Here is a 17,294-nt window from a genome sequence, read left to right as displayed (position 1 = left end):
CCTTTCTCTAAAGAAGAAACCTCTTGCCTTTGCCTGCAGCGGTTTGAACACTCAGCCAAACTGAGGCGGAAGATCACTACGTATGTCTCGTTTCCCCTGGAGCTGGACATGACACCTTTCATGGCTTCCAGGTGGGTTCCCAGCCCAGAACACCCCACAGAGCTGGGCAGAACTGGTTCTCAATTCACACACATGCAGCACAAAACAAGGAGCATTCCTGAGGGTACAGAACAGTGTCTGTGGTGGCACTCCTGCCATGAGCTTCTCTGTGGAAGATGTAGCTTCTCTAAACCCATTTTTAGATAAACTGTTCAGTTTCATGTGCCTGAAAAGGATTTATATTTAAACATTGTGGTGGGGTTCTGTAATTAATGTGTGTTATGTTTCTGTTGCCTGTTCAATTTATAGACCCAGATCCATCCTGCCTTCAGATCCCTGCTTTGGTCCCATCCCCTCCATGCCCACCCACCTGCCATCCTGTGCAGTTGGCCAGAACAGAGCCAGCCTAATCCCTCACCAGTATTCCTCAAGTTATAAAAATCCTTCCTTTTTATTCCTGCACATAAGCAAATCTGGGGGTTTTTGTTTAGTACCTTCAGCTTCTGTTTAGAGAATGCTGCAAGAAGCAAAAACATAGTCCAGATTAAAATAGGAACAGCAAGACTTCTGCCACCTCCCAGGTTTGTGGAAGACGTGGCATTTATGTAAATGCACCTTTATGAAAGGAGTTTAATCAGCTTAATTAAAAAGTATTTGTCAGACATTCATGCAAATATGCAAGAGGATATTCAGATTTAATTTATATCTGAAGCAGTGCAGAAAGCCCCAAACCATGGTATCGCTTAACAGAGAGACTCTGTTTGATGCTGAAAGTTTATTTATAATTTCAAGCTTTGCCTGCACTCCTTATTACCCAGGAAAGAAAGTAGATGCTTCTACCAAGAGGGAAAGAAGAGCCCTATAGCTCTGTTAAATACTGTTATATTAAGAATATATGGTTTATTCCAATATATTTCTGAGACTTCCTTGTTCCTCTCTGGTGAATTCTCCCTGGATTGAACAGGCTCTGCTGATGAAAGGTATCCAGCATAATGGAATAGAGATGGGATAATCAGCAGGCATAACTCAGTACTCTGAATTTCACCAGCTAGGAAATCAACAGCATAATCCTACTGCTGCTGTCAAAACACAAAATGAATTCAGAAGTCAGAGCCAAGATGATTGACCCATTACAAGATAAAGGATTGATGTAATTAGATAATTTCCCAGGTTTCAAATACAAATCTTTTCTTAACCTGTTTTGAAGCTTTTTGGATAAAACATTTGACGTAAGCAGATGTGTGTTTGCAGCACTGGAGCCTTGACCAGGAGGAGAAATGGTGTTTGTGATGTAGCACTGCTGTGAGAGCAAATAAAGCATCTTTAGCATCCTAATCAGCCCTTTGCTGCTCAGCTGGAATAAGGACCTGGATTCAGAAAACAGGCTGTGTGTCATGTCAGAGCAATTTCCTGGGTTTGGGGAGCCACTGCTTTAAGTGACTGGATTTTTGTGTGTGTGTGTTGCAGTAAAGAGAGCAGAATGAACGGGCAGTACCAGCAGCCGACGGATAGTCTAAACAATGATAATAAGTAAGTGGTACATTCCATGCCTCCTGTTGTGAAAGGTATTGCCTTCTACAAGGAGATAGTGTTGCTTTATACCCTGCAGTGCCAGTGCATTTCCATATCTGACAGCACAGTAAGTCTGGAATATTGCAAAGCAAAGCTTCACTCACTGCAGTTCTGCCCTTCTGTTCCAGAGCTGAGGGTGAAACCCTCAAATGGTCTGTGGGCAAAATGAAATGCTGTGGTCACAATGTTTGTTACAAGGGATGGGTGTTGCCTTGAAATATTCCTCTTCCTATTGCAATGGCAAAGGGAGTTCCAGAAGACCAAAGAAAGTAATTAATTAGAACACTGACACTCAAAGTCAGGAGCAGGTGATCCCAGTAATCCTGGGGTCTCCTGGGCAGGTATTGATTCCAGTCAGAATAAATGATGGACTGGTGTGGGCCTTGCTTAAGAATGTAAAGGGGGTGTAATTGAAACGAATAGAAATGGTCACACAAACCTTACCTCTTCAGTTAAATAAGATTACAATTTTCATTGCTGCTGTTGTGTATTTAAATTCAAGGCACTTGATTTGCCACTAAAGGTTTCAGTAAGAAACTGGAATCACACAAATATGTAAAACCAAACTAGCCAGGTCTTAGTGCAGGTGTCACCATGCAGGTGGTGTGTGGGCCTACGGCTTGAATCATTAGATGTAGGGCTAGAAAAGGTCTGAAGGTAACACAGCTGATCACTTTTGTGGTTTGCACATGCCTTAACTTGGAGAAATTGTTGAAAATTAAGCAGATTTAGGTAATGAGAGCAGAGACTTCTCCTCAGGGATCTGGGTGCCTGGGAAGGGCTGGGGCAATGTCAGAAGGCTCCAGCTGGGACTGAAGTGTGCTGTCCATCCCAGCTGGATTCAAGGGCTCCCCTAGAGAGGGTGGCTCTAAATCAGTGGCTCTGTAGGCAGTCAGTGAATAGGTGCCTTGTTGTGGCACCACTGTGTCAGAGAGTTCTGTGAATTTTCAACTTGAGTAGGACAATATCAAGTGAGATTAGAGAGATTATTTTACCATTATTCAGCTGTGCTTGTGTCACACACAAAGTGTGAGGGCAGCATTTTAAGAAAAAGTTAAAGAGAGTGGAAAATGCTTGAAAAAGAGCCACTAGTGTATTTAAGACTGGAAACAAAATCTTACCTTAGAACAAAAGAGCTAAAGACTTCATTCTTGCACTTTTAAAAAAAGAGAAAGAAAAAAAAATGAGAGCAACTTGCTTATCAGTATCTTTTTTGGAACAGAGGTAGACCTGCAAGTTTTCAGGCAAATGCACAGCAGCATCTGAGAGCTGGAAGTTGAGGCTGAATATATTCAGTATTTCAAAATAAGTACAGGCTTTGCAGATTAAGGGCAGTTAATCAGTTCAGCAGTTTATCATTAGAAATATCTAAGATTACCTCCTTCCCATACCTCAGATGCATTTTTTCTGGTTCACTAGAGTAAATCAGGGAAGTAGAAGGTCAGACTGGGTAATCAGTGTTCCTCTTCAGGAATGCACCAATATTGATCTACTTTAGAAGCAAATTTGGTAGCCAGTATTGATAAAGCTGACAGTGATCACCAAACTGGAGAGTTGCAAAAATAGCAAACAGGAAAAGAGAAATTTTTCTTTTTTTCCCTGGGCAAGGCCACCCTCTTCCCATCTAGTGTTAGAGCTGCTGTTTTACGGTGGATCAGATCCTTTACCATTACTATGTGTGCTTATGAACAAAAGTTTCTGCCTGTCTGAAATGTCTGTTCTTTCCCCCTTTGGATGCACATATTGATGGTCTGTTTCCTGTCCCAGGTATTCCTTGTTTGCAGTAGTTAATCACCAGGGAACCTTGGAGAGTGGGCACTATACCAGCTTCATCAGGCAGCACAAGGACCAGTGGTTCAAGTGTGATGATGCCATTATCACCAAGGCAAGCATTAAGGATGTGCTAGACAGTGAAGGGTAAGTGGTGCCCTGGGAAGGGGAAAAGAAGGCAAACTTTCACCTTTGTTGGGTTTTCCTTACTTAAAAAAAACCCTTTTAAATCATAGAGAAGGATAATTTCTCTCTTGAATATCCCCTGTAATGCTCAGTGCTTCAGCATGGAGGCTGCACAGTTACATTTATCCATGATTGCTTTATAACCCTGGATTTGCTGAAGGAAAGGAAGGGGAAGGACAAGGGACATCAGATGACTGCAATGTCTGGAACTGCTGCTCATGGAAGGGATTCTGAAAACCAAAGTGATGTGATCTCCCAGTGCAGGAGCAGTGCTTACCTCTGACACAATCCAGTCTGTGCCTGCAGAACCTTTGGATTATGATGAGTGTAAAAGATTGGAAGAAAAGCCATGAAGGAAGTGCTGTGACCCAGAATAGCAAAGCTCTATGGGAGGCAGGTAGAGAACATGAGCTGTTCCTTAGCTCATGGCTTTAAATTAATCTCAGATTGACATTATGGCTTCTGATATTTATATTACACAAGCTTTGGGAGGACAGAGCACTATTTTTCAAGGAAGCACCGTGGTATTCCTTATTTGAGGGAAGCACTGGGGACTGGTGTATGTTCCAAGAAAAAAGCAACTTAAAATCTGAAGTCTTCATTTTGCATTTTCCACTGTGGACTTGGTACTGCAGAGATAAGTCTTTACCATTCTTGTTTTAATTATTCATGACATTTTCAAGGATTGCTGCAGGCACAATGTTCAGGTTGTAATTTTTTAAATAGATTTTCCCCGTTTTTCCTTTTTTTAAACTTCAATCGGGAAGTAAAAACAGAAATCTATAATACCTGAATTTTAGTGTTAAATGACTTGACAGGGAACTTCTGCTTTGAGGTGAGCAGAGAAATGAGTTTGTTGTAATTCAGTAACACATGCCTGGTGCTCAGGTGGGGTTATGCCCATGGAAGAACCTGCCAGAGGCAAGGAGGAGAGGATGTACAACACAGCTATTGCCCATAAAGGCTGGTTGGAGCTTTGATGCATTTCCCTGGTTCAGATAAAGGCTGACACTTTAGCTCTGCATCTCGTGAGGGAATCCACAGGGCTTGGATGGAATTGTAACAATTGGAACGTCTCAGAAGTGCTCTGAGGCTGTGTCAGGGTGGGTAAGGGTTGTGTGGAGATCAGTCCCCTTGTTCTGTGTGGCTGCTGAGGAGCTGGGCTCTCTGCTGTACCAGTACACACACAGCAATTAGGGTCAGGAAGAACTTCATCCTTTAAAACACAAGATTTGAGTGCAGATTGACACATCAGACATTTGACTGGGACATGAGTGTTCACCCACATGGCTGCTGCTTCACTTTGCTTCTGTTCCAGTAAATGGGAGCAGTTTGCAGTAATCCTGGTCTGATCTCTGGTAGTGTGACTCTGAAGCAACAGCTGTACCTTAAAGCACCTTTATTTTGTGCCACATCAGTGTTAAATGGTTGCTGCCTGTCTGAGCACCAACAAAATCCAATCCTCCAGAGTTTTCAGGTCCTGAGTAGATTTTACAAGGTTCGACTCTTTCATAGAATCATAGAATGGCTTGGCTAAGAAAAGACCTTAAATCTCGTCTCATTCCAACCCCCTGCCATGGACAGGGACACCTTTCACTATCCCAGGTTGCTCCAAGCCCTGTCCCTAGCCTTGAACACTTCCAGGGATGGGGCACCCATGGGATTCCTCTTTGGTGTTCAGCTGTTCAGTTCCCTGAGTTGCTGGTAAAATTATGTCAGCTGGCTTCCCCCCTTCTCATCCCTGGAATCGCCTCAAATTGAAAAGAAAACCAAAATTAACAGCCCTCATGTCTTATGGTTGCATCAATGGAAACTCATCTGCTTTGGCACAGAACTGCCACTGTCCCTCTGCTCTCTTGCAGATATTTGCTGTTCTATCACAAACAGTTCCTGGAGTATGAATAGCCTTATCCAGCAGCTTGTCAGATGTAAACAAGGAAGAAACAACTCAAGCCTTCTGAATCGACACACAAACCTACCTGAAATGAAAAGACCCATTACAAACCAACTCGCACTGAGCTGTAACAGGACCTACTTGACACTGACTCACAGCCTGGAGAGTGAGAAATGAACAATGTCCAACGTGTGTGCAGTCCCACGAGGACAGAAAGGGGGAAAAGAGGCTGCAGTCAGTCACTTAACAGAGGAAATATAAAATGAAAGGAATGCTCTGGGTGGGGGAAATGGGAGCAGAGGAGTCCGGGCACTGGTACATCTCCTGTGTTCCTCCAGAAATGTGTGTGGGAAGGCAAAGGATTCTACCCTCATCTCCATAAAGCATCTTCTCCATTTGGTGCTTCAGCTCCAACGACCAATCATATTAACAGTTAAAATTAAAAATCCAAACCCATTTTTTTATGCATATGGGTCTGAAAGCAGTAGAGTGGAGGAGGAGGGGATGAGACAACTAAAGGACTTTGCAAGTATCTTTTTATTTGTGAATTTTAGTTATTAAATAAATACAGTATGAAACTATTAGGCTCTTTTTTTTCCAACAACCATAAAAGAAATCCTGGATTGTGGGACTGAAGCTGCAGTACTCAGACAGGTTTTCAAGCATGCCTGCTTGCACAGGTAATGTTCAATGCCATCGGACTGCTCATTCAAAAGCATCAGCACAGATTCTGTTGTTTGAGCCCTTTTTTGTTTTGTTTTCTATAAATAGCTATTTTCTTAATTTTTTTCCTTTTATTCCCTTTTTTCACGAGAATGAAATTCATAAATGCAACCATCAGTAAAAATGAATGAATTGGTGTGTTTATACTGTAAGAGTGGTCTTGGTTCTTTTTGGTTTTGTTTTGTTGGTTTTTTTTTTTTAATCTTGTGAATAAGTTTGAATTTCTCAAAAGCGCTTATTTTGTTGTTGCTGGTTTTGGTTTGGTTTTTTATCCCTCCTGCTGCTTTCCAAAGGTGGATTTATATATATCTGACACTTGAGAGAACCTCAGTGGTGAAAAATGTACCATCTGTTGGGAGTGGTCGCTGCTGGGGCAGCTTTGAGCGATGGATCTGCTGCTATTGAGCCCTTCTGCAGTGCTCTAAGTAAACAACACATTTTCCTGGTATGTGCTAGGCTGGTATTGGTTCCTTATATCCTCCCACATGGATTAACTCTTCACGAGCTCTTCTCCTCTAGCAGTGGCACAGTCTGTGTGTTGGTGTTCTCAGCTCTCAGCTCTGGGGCCTTTCCTCCCCTTCTGTCTTGTGGGGAGGCACCAGCAGGAGCTGCTCGTGCTGGATCTCACTCTCAGGAGCTTGGGCTGGGGGTGGAATTGCAGCCTGGGAGAGGAAACCTTCAGAACAGAGCTAAGAGCAAAACCAGCTTTGTTCTCCAGTGTGGAGAGGGTGAAGAGTCAGCTGGGCACTGTGTGAATTGGTGTCACACCAAAAGTCACAGAATGGTTTGGGTTGGATTTTCAGCATCATCTTGTTCCAGCCCCTTCCACATTCCCAGGTTGCTCCAAGCCCCATCCAGCCTGGCCTTGGACACTTCCAGGGATCCAGGGGCAGCCACAGCTGCTCTGATCTTTAATCTCTGAATAAATCCCCTGCCAGGCATTCCCCAGCTTTGCCAGTGTGGGAAGGCAGGGAGGGATCGAAGCCTTTAGGAATGAGGTACAGGTGTCTCACACAGTCTGATAAACAGCAAAATAAGGGAATTGAGTGTTTGGGTTTTAAATTACCGTCTTACAGGAGCAGCTGAACAGGTGGAATTCTTCTGATTTGCACACAGACTGGAACAGTACGAGGAGGTTTTGTACATCGGTGACAGGGCACGGAGGAGGGAAGGACAAATAGAACATCCCGAGCCAGACCCAGGAGCTGGGTGTGGTGCGGGGGTGCCCGCACTGCCGAGACCATCGCGTTCCTGCCTGTGGAACAATTTAATTCCCCTTTGTGCTCGGTGCCGCCCGCTCTGAGCCGAGCATTCCTGAGCAGGAGCCGCAGGAGAGCGGCCCCTCCTTCCCAGGGCGAGCACGGCCCCGTGGCTGCTCTCCGTGCTGGTTAATAATGCAGCAGCTTGCGGAGGAAGGCAGCGACAGCCAGCCCTGTCATCCCCAGCGCTGCTGCGCTGCATCCCGGCCGGAGCGGGACTGCCACCCCGCGGCAAACGCCGAGGAGCATGAGGATGATGATGGCGATGAGGATGGTTCCAGCGCTGCCTTCGCTTTGTCGCTCTGAGCCTTTGGCTGCCCTTTTAATGAATTCTGTTTTGCACAGCACACGCTCAGCCGGCGGAGCTGCTGCAGCCGGCTTTGTTACAGCCTTTAGGAACAAATTGTTTGGGGCCGAGGCGCCCGAGGCAGCCGTATAAATCACCCTTAATTTTTCCTCCCCGCCCATCTGGTGGAGAGGCTCCTGCTCTGTGCGGCTGCACCGGCGCAGATGGTTCTCGGGGGGAGCTTTCAAGGCTCTCTTTCTGGTTTCAAAAGCAGAATTCTTAGGGTATTAAAAGGTCTTTTATTCTTTTCTTACCCCCTTCTCCCCCCTGCCAGCCCACCCCCCGTGTCCCTGCCCCAATCACACCAGGTTCTGTTTCCAGCAGCAGTAAATCCACGCCGGTTCCGAGAGGAGGGGACAGCATTTTCCCTTTTCCTATAAAAATGGAAGAGCAGCTGCTGGCGTATGAGCAGCCCTACCCCTCCTGCTGCTTTCTCTCACACACAGCCCTCTCTTCCCCTCCATCCCTTCAGCCCTGCAGCTCCTGCACTGAATCATTCCCGGGAGGTTCCTCTGGAACTCCCTCAGCAGCGCCTGCAGGAAAACGCTGGGGCAGCCTAAGGGAGGGTGAGGCAAAGGCTCCCTGATGTGCTGACAGCCAGCACCGACAGCTCCTCATCCAGGGGAGCACTTTGGGCTTGATTTGTTTGTTTTGAGGTACATTTTCTATCGGCACAGCTGGTCTGTTGGGAGGAGGCATTTGCAGAAATGACTGGAAACAAAGAGTGGTGCAGCCGTGCAGGCTCACGGTGGGGTGTGTTCTGTTACCTGCCAGCAGTGAACACGGCTCTACAGAGGACACAAAAATAGCCAGAAAGTGCTTTTAGCTCCATTTTCATGTCCCTCAGCCTCTGGAGTAGAGATAAAGCTTTGCCTGATGCTGGTGCCTGATGGAAAAAGCAGAAATGTGAGAATTGGTTAAACCCTGGGCAGGAGATCCTGCTCAGAATCAGTGCCCTTAATTCCCAATGGGGTTGGACCCATCCCATCTGGAATTACTGTGTGCTGTTCATGGTGTCCCTCTGACACTGGAACTGATGTCTCCAGGTATGCTCTTTCAGAGCTGCTGTAAAATGCCCAAATCCCCTGATTCCTCTTGGCTCTGCAGCTAAGGGTGTTTGTTATTTTCCTGCTAATTTGTTCAAGTTGCTCTCTGTTACCTTTTCTGTGCTGATAATTATAGTTCTATTCCCACAAGGAGGGGATGGTGAGGGATGCTCCCCTCCTGTGTCTGGGCAGGATTTGGCTTCTGCTGAGAGTTTTCCCCAATTTTTGGGACACCACACGGTGACAGGAGGAGCAGCCCTGTCCCATCCTGGCTTTGCCTGGGTGTGAGGTGAGTGACCTCCTGAGCCAGCTGGGGCTCCTGGTGCCACACAGGGTGAGCTCCTGCTCTCATAGCACAGGCATAGCCCTAAAATCCTTCTCATTTGAATAATTGATACCTCTTGATCCTTCAGGGATGCCCTAATTGCAGCAGTGGTGGCATGTGTTCACTAATTCTATCCTGTTTTTAAATAAGGTTCTGAATCTCTGTGCAAATGCCATGGCCAGGGGTTCCTGGAGGTGGCACCTGAAGGTCTGTAGGGCACCAGAGCTGGCCTGGATCCAGGTGTTCCCCTGCTGGAAGGGGCAGCCTGGGGAGGCCCTGGCTGATGCTGCTGAGGGTTTTCCTTCTCCTGAATTCCCTGTCCCTGCTGGGAAGTTTGGGCAGGGGGGGCACAGAGCTGGGGGCATTGGTGCCAGGGGAGGATGTGCTGGTGCTGCCCCAAGGCAAGTGCAAAACCTGCTTTCCAAGGGGTGCATATATTGAATTACATTTATTCTTTCAAGTTTAAAGCTCTAGTTTAAGACAGTGGAAGGGATGAGCTCCTAGCAGGAGTGATTCTTTGCAAAAAAAAAAAAAAAAATCTTACAGTCTCCTTTAGTGGAAATGAGAACTTCAAATTACATGTTGAAACCCCTATTTTTCTGTGATAGCTTTCAAAGCCAGGTTAGATAAAAAAAAAAAATATTCTCTCAAAGCAGCTTTATCTCCAGCTGATTCCTCACTTTTACCAGTTCTTCAGAATAACCCAGGTCAGATATACATAAATCCAGTTTTGTAGAAAGTTCTCAGCCTTGGATGAATTTTCATATTTAAACCCAGTTCCATTGAGGGTTTTGGTGCCTGTCCCAGCTCCTCATGTGCAGCATCATGTCCTGGTCCTGAGGCAAAGCCTCACCATCACCCATGCCAGTGCTGGGAACTGGCACTGGAGCTTCCCACACTGGCTCCTTATCAATTTCACCAGTAAATCCTTGGACCCAATTCCACATTTCAGAGGTTTACAGCTGTGCTGAACATTGTTCTGATTGATGAAGGAATCTGCAGGCAGGGAGAGGAGAGGAGAGCAGGGATCCTTTGCAGGGATGCTGGTGTGGAACCAGGATGAAAAGCCCCCATGAGATGTCTCCAAGGGCTGGGATGCACCCAGGTCAAGCTGGAGGATGAAGTCAGATGCTGCCACATGGGAAGCGACTTCTTTCACTGGGAGTGCACAAGAAAAATGGGAATTTGTTTTCCTGAGTGGAAGCAAACAGCTCTGTGCAGCCTCCAGCCCTGTCTGTGTCCTGCAGCCTGGGCTGGGCAGAGGCTGTGCCAGGCAACAGAGGGTGAAGCAGCTTTGGTTTGGGGGCACAGAGAGCATCCTCCCACTGTGATCCCGTGCTGGAACCCCTCTGTGCTCACACCATGGGTGTTTTCTCCTGGGCAGGAGAGCAGATGATTTTGAAGTGGCCGTCCTCAGGGCTGGGCAGGGCCCCGGCGCTGCCCGTGCTGCAGATCCCGGAGAAGGAGGGAGCAGCCCTGTCCCCAGGGTGGCCGGAGCTGCTGGGGCACGGTTTGGTCTCTTGGACAGCAGAGCCGTGTCCAGGGAAGCAGAAGCCACAGGTTTCCACTGGCTCTGGGATTCTGATGCTGGTGAATCCCTCAGCAACGCTGGCGGCTTCCACCAGCCCATCTGCAAATAAATGCATCAGCTGAGGGGCCCAGGAGCAGCTCTCACCTGGGAATGCTCTGGAGTGCTGCCCTAGAGCCGGTGAAAAGCTGCTCCTGGACCTGGAGAGGACACCCAGCTCCCAGCATGGACTCACTGCACCACCAGAAACACCCAGAGAATCTCTCCAGACCTGGTGGCTTATCTTAAAGATCACCCTTTGATCCCTGTGTCCTTCAGCAAAGCAGACAGGAATGGCCTGAGGGACAGTCCCTGGAGTGACTCCAGGTGTCACATTGGCTCATGGGGTTTTCCTCAGTGATTTTTGACATTGATGGCTTTGAGGTGGATGCATGTAAACATAGGTGTGTGTGATGTGTGTGCAGAAACAGGTAAGTAGGCATTATTTTCTTTGGAAAGGCAGGAGAGAAGAAAAGGAGGAAGACTAAAACCACCTTTTCCATGGTGAATTGTTCCACAGTATCCTTTCTCCTGTTCTCCCTGACACAAGGACTTGTGAAGCCCCTCTGGTGGCAGAACTAAAACTGGGTATTTATGGGGTTTTGTGGGACAGATGCTCGTTTTGGAAGAGGGTTGGGTTGTTTTCAGGTGTTCATTTTGGAAGAGGGTTGGGTTGTTTTCAGGCGTTCATTTTGGAAGGGGGTTGGCTTTTGTCCCCTCACTCTCTGGATGGAGACTGGAGATTTGCTGCCCGTGGAGCAGCTCCAAGAGGGAATCTGTGCCTGGGGAAGGAGTGATTGAAGGGTCAGGGTGGAGAATCGGGCACAGGGCTCCAGTCCTGCTCCTCTCCCAGGCTCATCCTCATTGTCTTTGCTTTTTCTCCCTCCCTTTAGGAAATAGCTCTGCCCAAGCCTGCCTCCCAGTCTGCCCCCGTCCCGGTGTCACCCACCTTTGGCAGGGTCCTCCCGGCAGTGGCAGGGGGCGGCGCTGGGCTGGCAGTGTCCCGGCTCTCCCCTCCTGCGCAGGTGGCTCCAGCCCAGGAGCAGGGAGCAGCCCAGGCTGGCGAGGCACAGCCCGAGCAGCAGCCACAGCGCCAGCCACGGCTCCTGCTCCGCGCACGGCTCCGGCTCCAGCACGGCCGCGGGCGTGGCTGCGGGCAGGACAGACAGACGGGACACCTCAGACACCTCTGCGGAGCCTTTCTGGCAGGGAAGGAGCTGCCAGCGCTGTGCCCTGCGCTGGGAAAGGGTTTGGGAGCAGCTCCGTGTCCCCTCTGCCCGCTGGTGCTTCTCCATGGTGAGGTGGAGGAGACCCCTTCCCGTGCCCCTTTCACACCGTCCCACATCTTCAGGGGGTGTAGGACCCCAACCCCAGTGTAGGACTTGGGGATCTTGGGGCTCTACCTGTCCCCTCTTTCTGCCCCTCCCTGGGGCAGCTCAGCCGGGTGGGACCCAGGGCTGCCAACTCCCCCCTGCCCTGGGAGCTGCCCAGGCTGCGAGCACCGGGGAAAGGCCGGGGTGGGATGGAGGAAATGGGAAATGGGCCCTGGCTGCTTTCCCCAGCCCCAGTTCCAGGACAAGGGGGGGTTCTGGTGCCCCTTGCCCAACTCACGCTCGCAGGACGGGGCGCATTCCCGGGGGTGCTGCCCGCACACCGAGCTGCACCTGATGCAGCTCTTCACCAGATCATCGTAGTAAAACCCAGGTCTGTTGTTGCAGTCCATGGACTCTGGGGAAGGAGAGAGGAGGGGAGTGAGATGATCACGGTGTCCTCAGCACATCCATCCCACCCCAATGCACGGCAGGACGAGCCCAGCTCCTGCTCTGGCAGCTCAGGGGGGACCTGCCTGCACCCCCAGCACTGACAGCATCTGTGGGGCTGCCAGGGGGACAGACCCGGGATTTGGGGTGGAGAGCTGGGGAAAGGCCCCTGCTGGCAGCTGAGGGGAGGGGATGGTCTCAGCCAGCCTGGGCTCACCTGGGGGCTCCTGGCTGCTGCTGCTGCTGCCCTGGGGCTTGCACAGCGCCTTGGGACACACCAAAACCTGCCTCAGGATGCCAGGAATGGCATCTCCTGTCCTCAGGGAGGAGATGTTGACCTGTGGCTGCTGAGTGAGCCCTGGAGGGGTGAAGCCACCTCAGCCTGTGGCTCCAGGAAGGGTGCTGGCACAGGGCTGGGCACCAGAGTTCATTTGTCCCTTGTCCTCCTCCCCAGGTGTTTTCAGGCCCTGTCCCAGGCTGGGGGTTTGTCATTATCCACATCCCTGCCTTTGGAGGGTGGAATGGGGCATTCCCCAGTAGGGAACAGGAGTGCAGGTGCAGCCTGGTGACCCCAGAAGGGAGCAGAGCTGCAGCCCCTGGTCCTGCCAGCCCCAGCCCATCCCTGGGGAGCTGCCACATCCCGCTGTGCATTTGGCCTGAGCTGGCTCTGAGCCTGCCCTGGGGCTCATCCCAGGCTCTGCTCCTCGCTCCCAGCCTGGCCCCATCCCTGGCTCTCCCATGCAGGGCAGCCCAGACTCACCACACACAGCATCACACTTCCTGGCCAGGGACTGCCTGCAGGCCAGGCTGCAGGGGATGCACTGCGAAACGAGGGTGTCCCAGTACTGCTGGTCAGTGCAGTTCCTCATGGCATCCTGCCCTGCTCGTGGCCCATCCATGGCTGCAGGAGAGACACAGGTGGGTGTGGGGGGGTCACCATGGGGAGCTCTGCAGCCACTTTGTCCCCTTCTGGGGCTGGCACCCTGCGGGGGGATCCTGGCTGTGCCTCAGCCTCTCTGGGCCCAGGCTTGAGCAGGAGCACACAGCCCAATCTGCTGTTCAGGCTCTGTGTGTGTCCTGTGCCAGTGCCAGGGGACACACACAGAGCCCACCCTGGCCTGGAGCTGTGCCCTGGGGGTCTGGGGGTCCCTGCACCTGCCAGAGGAGCACTGGGGACTATTGCTGTCCTTACAGGCTTTTCTGAAAGTACCAGAACCACCACCTTGTGTGTCATTGCTGCCCTTTCTCTTGGGTGTTCTGGTGTCATAGTGAAACCAGGCTGATGAATAAGAAATGTCAGAGCAGAAGAAGGAGGGAAATCTCCCCAGGAGACTTCAGGCACCAGTTTAAGCAGTGCCAGCTGGAGGTGGACGTGCTCTTGTCCCTGTCAGGGGTTCTTGTCCCATCCTCTGCTGCCCCAGTGCTCCCAGTGCCATTGTGCACTGGATGTGATGCCAGAGGCACAGGAGCAGCTCTCAGCAGCACAAAAACCACCCAGACCTCACATTTAGAGGAATTGGCTGGCTGATGACAGCCCCTGGGCTGCGCCACACGCAGGGGCTGCAGCTGCAGGAAGCTCAAACCCAGCCGAGGGGGGCAGTGCTGGCCATGAGCCCTTTGCAGCCTGAGAGGGCTCCCGAGAGCCCCATCCCTCCCTGAGCCCTCCTGGAGCTGCAGCTCTTTCCTGCTGGTGCTGATGGCCCCAAAGGCTCAAAGCTTCCCCAAGCTGCACTGTGAGCTCTGTGTGCCCACAGGCTGAGCTGCTGCTTGGCAGGGCCAAAACTTTGATTTTTATAGAGAAAATCCCCAGTGCTCCTCCAGGATCTCTCTCCAGGACTCAGAGATTGGGCACTTTGCACATCTGTGCTGCCCCTGCCCATCCAGAACCTTCCCTGCAGGATGAGCTGGGTCCTGCCTGGGGCAGCGTGAGAGAAACCCACCCCCATTCCCAGGGGAAAATCCTCTCTGCACTGGGATGTTGCCCTGACACTGCCAGTTGTTCGATTAACATTGCTATAAAATTAAATAATGACTTATTTAATTTTATATAAAATATAAAAGAGACATCCCCAGGGCAGAGCGAGGCTCAGGCCACTGCTCCCCTCGGGTGCTCTGGGACCAAACCTGAGCTTTGCCCCCAGAGCAGCCCCAGGGCTGGCAGGGAACCCTTGGGGGTGGCAGGGGCTGAGCCAGCCTTGGCCTGGGTGGATTTCCCATGGGATAAGGGATGGGAACAGATCTGGGGCTGTGTTAAAGCTGAGGAGCTGCAGCCTGGGCACCTCCCTCCCAAGGACACCCCCAAGGAGATGTTTGGTCTCTTCTAGGACAGACCTTCCCCTCCCTGGGGAGTCCCAAGGTACACGTGGTGCTCCCAGCACGGAATTCTCAGCCATGGATTTTCCAGCAGAGCCAGGTGAGTCTCTCCCTCTGCCTCTCAGGACCCTCTGAATTTCCCCACAGGCCCCTCATGCAAAGCTTCAAGGAACCACAGGACAGGGGGGAATGGCTTTTAGCTGAAGGAGGGTAGATTTAGATAAATTATCAGGAAAAATTCTTCCCTGTGAGGGTGGGCAGGCCCTGGCACAGGTGCCCAGAGCAGCTGGGGCTGCCCCGTCCCTAGAAGTGCCCAAGGCCAGGTTGGATGGGGCTGGAAGCACCTGGGACAGTGGGAGGCGTCCCTGCCATGGCAGGGGGTGGAACAGGATGAGAATTCAGCTCCCCACCAGCTCAAACCCTTCTGAGATTCCCCCTCCAGCCCCACAGCAGGGTGGGAGCTCTGAGCCGAGCCTCCCCTCCTTGCTGGCCCTGGGATCATGCCCAGCCCCAGCCCTGGCCCCAAACCCCCCATCCCACCCCAGAGCCCCCCATGGGTCACTCACATGTGGCTCTCAGCAGTGGCTACTCCCCCTGGGCTCCAGCCATGGCCCTGGAGCTGCAGCACTGAGCCCTGCCTGGCCCGGGGTTATTATTAGAGAGATTTGGTTAATGCCTGGCTCTGCACTTCCTGGGGCTTCCCCTCGTCCCTTCCATGCAAATCGGCTGCACACTCAGGGCCCTGCCTTGGCTCTGGGTCCCTGGGCTGCTGGGACAGCGTGGGGACACTGCGGGCTGGTGTGTCACCAGGACAGGGACAGGTGTGCTGGCCCAGGTGGGCACATTGCAGAGGGCCCTGTGGAGTGGGAGCTCTCAGCAGAATCCCAGAATCACAAGGGCTGGGAAAACCCTCTCAGACTGAGCCCAGCCATGTCCCCAGCACTGCCACGGTCACGTCCCCAAGTGCCACCCTGAAACACCTTTTAGATCCCTCCAGGGGTGGTTCCACCACTGCAGCCTGTGCCAGGGGCATGTTTCCTTCAGGGAAAGGAGTTTTACCCTGCCAGGACCAAGCACTTCCATCCTCCCCATGTCCCCAGCATGGTCAGCACAAGCCACTGTCCTGTCTCCTGCTCACAATTCACAGAACATGTGAGTTGCCTTAAACGCTGATTTTTTTTTTTATTTTTGTGAGGTGCCTTAAACGCTGATTTTTTTTTTTTTAGTGAGGTGTCCTAAACACTGATTTTCTCAGGTGCCTCCATGTCTGGGAGGCAGGAGGGCTGTGCTATGTGCCATGCCCTGCATGGGCAGCTGAGTCCTGGCTGGGCTGGGGGCACAAAGCATAAATAACTCATTAATAGCACATTAATAACTCATTAATAGCACACTAATAACTCATTAATAGCACATTAACAACTCATTAATAGCACATCTGGTTTTTACAGAGGCAAAGAGCCCCCTCTGCCCTGCTGGCAGCCCCAGAGCTTTGTCCCTGCTCCTGCAGGGATGCTGGGCATGGCTTGGCAGCACACGAGGTGCTGGCAGCATGGCACAGCCGTGACTCAGCTCAGCCCAGAGGGACCTTTCTGCAGAAGCAGCTCAAGGAGGAAGGAAGCAACAATACCAGTTACTAAAAGCACTCGTGGAGCAGCACCAAGGGTTCCTCTGGTTGGTTCAAAGCTCCTGATTTGTGCTCGCCACGTGCAGCTGGAGAGGCCAGGGGATGTTTGGCTGCCGTGCCCATTGCAGGGACACTGGAGGCTGGTCCTGCTCAGGGGGAGCAGAGCCCAGAGGAGCCCAGCACCTCATGGATGTGGCCCATGAGATCCCAGATCCTGAGGGAGGGTGGGTGGGAAGCAGCTCTGGCACCATCCTGAGCACCTCAGGGCTTGGAGCAAGGAGCAGCAGAGGAGGCACCACAGGGACAGTGCCACATGTACCTGGCACAAAGGATGAGGTCACTGCTGTGCTGAGCCTCCCCTGGCAGGGACATCCCCATTTTGGCACTGCCTGAGCTGGGTGAGTGTGGCAGAGCAGGAGATGGCCCTGCAGAGGCGGCCCCAGCCCCGAGCTGCTCTCGGGGTTTTGCAGGGGAAACTCACTGCTGTAAATAGCAGCAGAGACTCGCAGTTTCCACCCTGGTGAGCCCTCGGGAGGGAAGTGAGAAGCACTTGGGGGTGGTTTGTCCCTCCTGGCTGAGCAGGGAGCAGGCAGTGTGCTTTCAGCTGTACAGTTCTGGGGCTGGCTGGGCTGGAGCCCCATTTCCTTGGCTCTGTGCCCCATTCCTCACCCCCTGTGCCCCAGACACCCTCACCCCTCCTGCAGCCTCTGAGGGCTCTGAGCACCTCCAGACACGGTGCCCCATGAGCTCCTGCCCCACAGCCAAGGCAGCGGCTGCCACCCTGGGGCTGTTCCTGAGCTTTGGGCAGCC

At 51.5% G+C, this 17,294-nt stretch overlaps 2 protein-coding genes across 3 annotated transcripts in view; one reads left to right on the top strand and one right to left on the bottom strand.

Annotated features, from left to right (window-relative positions):
• USP22 (ubiquitin specific peptidase 22) overlaps positions 1 to 6,388 on the top strand; it is an 89,186-nt gene extending 82,798 nt beyond the window's left edge. For both annotated transcript variants that reach the window (XM_059484531.1, XM_059484529.1), the window contains 4 exons: positions 40 to 131; positions 1,567 to 1,629; positions 3,439 to 3,588; positions 5,490 to 6,388. In XM_059484531.1, coding sequence (XP_059340514.1) covers positions 40 to 131; positions 1,567 to 1,629; positions 3,439 to 3,588; positions 5,490 to 5,532 — 348 coding nt within the window. In that variant the 3' untranslated portion in view covers positions 5,533 to 6,388. The remainder of the gene's footprint in view (positions 1 to 39; positions 132 to 1,566; positions 1,630 to 3,438; positions 3,589 to 5,489) is intronic.
• A 4,187-nt stretch (positions 6,389 to 10,575) lies between these two features.
• TNFRSF13B (TNF receptor superfamily member 13B) lies at positions 10,576 to 15,492 on the bottom strand. The gene is made up of 5 exons (XM_059484624.1): positions 15,427 to 15,492; positions 13,308 to 13,448; positions 12,399 to 12,515; positions 11,737 to 11,937; positions 10,576 to 10,850 (listed from the first exon to the last, which is right to left on the bottom strand). The coding sequence occupies exons 2-5, from the start codon at positions 13,444 to 13,446 to the stop codon at positions 10,576 to 10,578; spliced, it is 732 nt and encodes a 243-aa protein (XP_059340607.1). The 5' UTR covers positions 13,447 to 13,448; positions 15,427 to 15,492.
• Positions 15,493 to 17,294: the final 1,802 nt, after the last annotated feature.

The sequence above is a fragment of the Ammospiza nelsoni genome, chromosome 17 (assembly GCF_027579445.1).
Source record: "Ammospiza nelsoni isolate bAmmNel1 chromosome 17, bAmmNel1.pri, whole genome shotgun sequence".
In the NCBI taxonomy this organism is placed as follows: Eukaryota; Metazoa; Chordata; class Aves; order Passeriformes; family Passerellidae; genus Ammospiza; species Ammospiza nelsoni.
Note: the sequence above shows the minus strand (reverse complement) of the source record. Positions and strands in the feature narration are given on the sequence as shown.

Coding starts and splice junctions, on each gene's coding strand:
- TNFRSF13B (XM_059484624.1), bottom strand. CDS start 13,446: ATGGATGGGCCACGAGCAGGGCAGGATGCCATGAGGAACTGCACTGAC. Junction 12,516..13,307: donor GAAGTGTGATGCTGTGTGTG/GTGAGTCTGGGC, acceptor CTCCTTCCCCAG/AGTCCATGGACTGCAACAAC. Junction 10,851..11,736: donor CCGGGAGGACCCTGCCAAAG/GTGGGTGACACC, acceptor ATTTATTTGCAG/ATGGGCTGGTGGAAGCCGCC.